The 4,943-nt window shown below is 66.1% G+C and overlaps 1 protein-coding gene across 1 annotated transcript in view; it reads left to right on the top strand.

Moving 5' to 3' along the window:
* Positions 1–21: 21 nt before the first annotated feature.
* LOC104986028 (protein HIRA) overlaps positions 22–4,943 on the top strand; it is a 37,082-nt gene continuing 32,160 nt past the window's right edge. The window contains exons 1-4 of the mRNA XM_010836441.1: positions 22–1,926; positions 2,720–2,830; positions 3,843–3,933; positions 4,812–4,906. Of these exons, the coding sequence (XP_010834743.1) occupies positions 1,839–1,926; positions 2,720–2,830; positions 3,843–3,933; positions 4,812–4,906 (385 nt within the window). The 5' untranslated portion in view covers positions 22–1,838. The remainder of the gene's footprint in view (positions 1,927–2,719; positions 2,831–3,842; positions 3,934–4,811; positions 4,907–4,943) is intronic.

Here is a 4,943-nt window from a genome sequence, read left to right as displayed (position 1 = left end):
GGCCTCGGAGGCCCTGTGACTTGGAGTCTTGGTCTGTCTCCTCGGTGCTGGCCGACTGTCTTGTAGACTGGGGACTAGTTGCCCATCTGTAGATGAGGGTTCCAGCCGCCCGTCTGGAGGATGAGGGTTCCGGCTGCCTGTCTGTAGATTAGGGTTCCGCTGCCCGTCTGTAGATGAGGGGCCGCATAGAGAGCTGAAGCGCCTTCCTCGAGGCAGCAGATCCTGGGCCCACCCCCGTTTCTGCCGTCCCCACGTCCTCCAGCTCAACAGTTCTTTCTCCATAGGAACCGCCACTGCTCCTGCCCCAGGGTGGCAGCCTGCCCCCGGGTCTGCACTCCTGGTGGTGCCCCGTCTTCTGGCTGACCCTCCGCCTTGGGAGCTCAGGGCAGCTGTGGTTTCTGCAGGAAGCCCCGGGCTGAGTTCGGTGGCTCCGCCCCCAGCTTCGCGCTGAGGCTCCCAGCGTGTGCATCCTGCCTCCCTGGGGTTGTGCGTGTGCCGGCCGGGCTCTGGGTGCTCCGGGTGGGTCTGCAGGCAGATGGGTGTGCTGTGCTCCAGCTGGGCTCTGGGTGCTCTCGCTGCTGCCCACTGAGGACTGGTGCCAGCTCAGCTGGGACTTCGTCTGCTCCAATGGCAGCTGCCCAGGCGAGTTGGCCTATGCAGAACACGAAGGAGTAGGCTTCTTGGGTTATCTTGTCCCTGTGGGGATGGGCGGCACGCCCCCATGCTGCCCACGCCTGCCTTCCTGGGGCTGCTGCGGATGGTGTCTGGGCTCTCCTGAGGGTGGAGGGGGCCTGTGCGGGTCTGTGCCCCGGGACGAGCTCTGGTGGCTGCTGCGCGCGGGTGGGTGCCGCTGGGTCAGGGCTGACAGCCGCCCTGGCGCCCGGCTCTGAACACACCGCCTGTGCTCGGGGTGGGCCCATGGCTGCCAGGCAGAGCTGACCTGTCACGACAGAGCTGTGGCTCGGGGCCTGCAGTAACTGCTGCCTCCAGAGTGCGGAGCAGGAGCGTTTGGTGCCTGTGCCCTCTGCTCCCCGCCACCGCGTCATGACCAGGTGGAGGCCTGCCTCGGCCTCGTGGAGGCTTGCGCTTGGCTTCACTGTGGCCGTGCCCTCCAGGAGACGGCGCTGTGGGAAGCCACACTGCTGTTCGGTCCCCGCTTGCTGTCACGTGACGCCAGCGCCCGACCCTCATGCCCACGTCCACTGTGGCCCGCTGTTGCGATGGAGACAGAGAGTCCTCAACTGAGAGACCCCTGGCGACCGCCCCACGTCTGTGTTAGTGACTGCTGATGTCCAGCTCGCCGTTAGGTCGCTCGTGTGTCCCTGAGCCCCCTCCCTGGGCTGGGCCCAGGGCTGAAGGAGGCTGAGAGCTGGGAGACGCCCATGGGCGAAGTCTGCTGCGGAGCCTTCGCCAGTCAGTCTGCCCAACTGGCTCCAGCCTCGCCGGCCCCGGTGGGGCCTAGCCTTTCCCTCAGGGAGTGCCGTCTGATTGACCGCACCCTGTGGGTCTGTGCTGGCGGAGATGACTCCATGACGCCAGTGGGGTCCAGCTGTACCGGAGGGGGAGCGGGTGAGGGTGCCCATCGCTGCAGCCCCTGGGACCGGGGTGGGCCAAGCTGCCTCCCAGACATGCCCACCTGGTGGTGACCTGGGTGTGAGTGCGGGGTCTGCAGGCGCAGCCCGCGGGCACAGGCGCTGCGGGCTGCTCGGTGCCCGGGAGGCTGTGGGGCAGCTCGCACTGTTGCTGACTCACGGCATTTGTCGGCAGCCTGTCTTTCCTCAAGCGGTGATCGGGGACAGTGTGTGAGTCGCTGGTTCTGCACGTGTTGGCATGTTACCATGTGTCTCTCTCCTCTGTTCCCAGGCAAACCAATTTTTTCAGTTGATATTCACCCGGACGGGACCAAGTTCGCAACTGGAGGGCAAGGTAGGTTCTGGGGAGCAGCGGGGCGCTGTGCCCACCCTCGCCTGCCCCCGCTCTGCAGCGCGCCCGTGGCAGCTCATGGCTGAGCCTGGGGCTCAGCGCGCTCTAAGTGTTCTGGCAGCAGGTTTACATTCTGACCTTGCTGCGTGGGCTCCTGTTGAAGGCAGCCTGCACCTCGGCTTCCTGAGTGCGGGGAGGCTGGTAGTCCCATGACAGAACTGGAGGGGGCTGTGCGCAGGCTTCAGCCCGCCATCACTGCGCGTCTCTCAGGGCTCGGGAGAGCTCCACGCAGTCCCTGGGGCTGGGGTTCCGTCCTCGTCTGCGCGGGCGCGCCTGCCTGCCGGGCTGGCGCCCTGAGGTCCGGGGCTGATGAGGAGGAGCCCTTACCTCCTGGCCGAGAGGCTGTCTCGGGGGCGCTGTGTGGAGATTTTGGCACGTCCACATCCAGGCCCTTACTGGTTTTCGCTTCTGTACTGGAGAGTTAGTGAGGGGCTGCCCTTTTGGGAGTTCCCAGCAGTGGAATCCCTCCCGAGATGCTCAGGTGTGTGTGCCAGCAGAGTGCCCGCTGCCTGGCGGGAGGGAGGTGTGGGGGGCCCTGCACGAGGCCCCCCTGGGCCCCTGGTGGGCCCGTGTTGGAGGCCAGGCCAGCGTCGAGGGCAGAGCCCGGGCCTCCGGGCCCAGCAGCGCTTGTTTCCGTTCATCTGCCCGGTCAGCCTGACTGCACCTGGCGAGGGCGGGGCACCGTGTCCGGTGCCCGCTCCAGACTTATCAAGTTGTTTCTGCTCCTCCGTTCCAGGACAGGATTCTGGGAAGGTTGTAATCTGGAATATGTCTCCAGTCCTCCAGGAGGATGACGAGAAGGACGAGAATGTCCCCAAGATGCTTTGCCAGATGGACAATCACTTAGGTATTACAGGGTGGCCCTTTGCAGGCTTTGCGTGTTGGCACAGTGCCCAAGGCTAGCACGTGTGTTTGTGATCAGAGAGATAAGGCCGTGCGGCGTAGCTCCCGTGGCCTGCTGTCTGACGCGCAGATGCTGGCTGCACACCTGGGTGAGTTATTCAGCAGAAGACCCGGCCCGCCCACAGAACCACCTTTGGACAGTCCGCAGGTACCTCCGGTGATTTCCTGCTCACAAGTCATTCCTGCCTGATTCCACGGGGCTTTGGGACCAGTGGCCTGGAGGCAGTAGGGTTCCAGGGAAGGGTGCCCACGAGACAGCTAAGCAGCCGCCGGGACGGCCGCCGTGGCCCTCGGGGCCTCTGCCAGGCCTCGGGCTCCCCGACGGGGTCGCAGTTTCCTCTCCCGTGGTAGCCACGCAGTTCCCTGCCCTGGAGCATCCGGGGGCCGTACCCGGCTCTGGGGCCCGCCCAGCTGCCCCAGAGCCGCTCCGCTCCCAGTTACGCGCCCAGTGCGCACTGGGCCCCTCCCGCCATCCACGTGAGGGTCACAGCCTGGACAGTGTCCTGTGTCGTGGGACCCCGGGGGCTCCGACCGGCAGGGCCAGGATCTCTGCCCGCTTAGTTGGCGCGCGCAGGGCGGTCTGCCTGCAGTTGGGAAGGAGCTGGTAGGTGGCTTGAAGCCAGTTTGACGCTCTACCGAGCTGCTTCCCTGGATGGTCTGGAGAGGGCGTCTCAGCCTTTTCTCACGAGCCCTCCTGTGGAGTGTCATCCCTGGTCGGAGACATGTCTCAGCAGGCTGCACCCGGCTCACGCGAGGGCTCTGAGTTCCCAGTTTCCGGACCGTGCGCTCAGCACTGACCTCCCAGAGACGAGTGCCCCCGCGGACCCTGCCCTGGGCGGGCGCTCGTGCACACGATCGGCGCCCCGCGTGCCCGCTCCTGCCCCGACAGAGTGGCCTTCCGAGCTGCGCCTGCCGCCCAGCCCCGCAGACATGTGACATTCTGTTTCTCTCCCCAGCGTGCGTGAACTGTGTGCGGTGGTCAAACGGTGGGATGTACTTAGCTTCCGGGGGAGACGACAAACTGATTATGGTGTGGAAGCGGGCTACGTAAGCACTGTTTTCTTTTCTTCCGTCTTGTTTCTAGAAGGTTCTTTGCTGGTCTTTATCCCACCCTGGCACTGAGGTCCCCAGAGCTCCAGCTTCAGGGCTGCCAGGAAGTACACGTGGATGGGGGCAGCCACCCCCCTGCCTGCAGACCGGCTCAGCGCCCCCAGGGCCGGTGCTGGTGGCCTCTTTGGTTTTGTCCTTCCTGCGGTGGGGTCCAGAGCCCGCCCTCCTTGGCGTTCACTCGCCCGCTCTTGCCCGGGGCTCCAGGGCTCCATGGCTCCCCGGCCCCGAGCGCCTGCAGCCAGGGTGCACTTTCTCCTGGGACCTCCCAGGTTGGGCCTGGGCCTCTGGGCCAGGCAGGCTAGGGACCAGACGCCTCCCGCTCAGCCAGTGTCCCCGGGGCTGCGGCTAGGAGAGCCTGCCTGTAGCCTGGATGGGTTCTGCTGGATGGAGGGTGTTAGCTGGGCACTCCTGCGGGGCCCGGGGATAACCCCAGTGCTGTTCCGGCCCCAGCGTCCCGGCAGGGAGTTCCCGGGCCTGCAGGAGGGCCTCGGACGCTGTGGCTTTAGCCAACGTGGGAGCGAGTCACGGTCCCACCACTCAGAGGGAGCCGCAGGCTGTGCTTGTGTTTCCGTGTGTCCTGGGCTGTGCTCCAGTGTAGATGGCGTGAGGGATCTCGCTCTGAGTGACGTCCGGGCCTGTGGCCGTCACGTCATTCTGTCTCTTGGACACGTTGCCAAGGTCGGTCGGGCTGCGAGCGTCCACCCGGTGCACAGATGCGGCCTTGCCCGCCCGGCCCCCACCATGCAGCCGGCCGCTGTCTGTCTGTCTGTCTCCGTGGCGCCGGCCTGGCCCCCGCTGACTCCTCTCTCGCACAGGTACATCGGGCCCAGCACCGTGTTCGGCTCCGGTGGCAAGCTTGCCAACGTAGAGCAGTGGCGATGCGTCTCCATCCTGCGGAGTCACTCAGGCGGTGAGTGGGCTGCCCGGGGGGGCACCACAGCGGCCCC

This window comes from Bison bison, unplaced genomic scaffold (assembly GCF_000754665.1).
Source record: "Bison bison bison isolate TAMUID 2011002044 unplaced genomic scaffold, Bison_UMD1.0 scf7180017845671, whole genome shotgun sequence".
Lineage (NCBI taxonomy): Eukaryota > Metazoa > Chordata > Mammalia > Artiodactyla > Bovidae > Bison > Bison bison.
The sequence above is the reverse complement of the archived record's forward strand: the minus strand, read 5'-3'. Positions and strand labels throughout refer to the sequence as shown.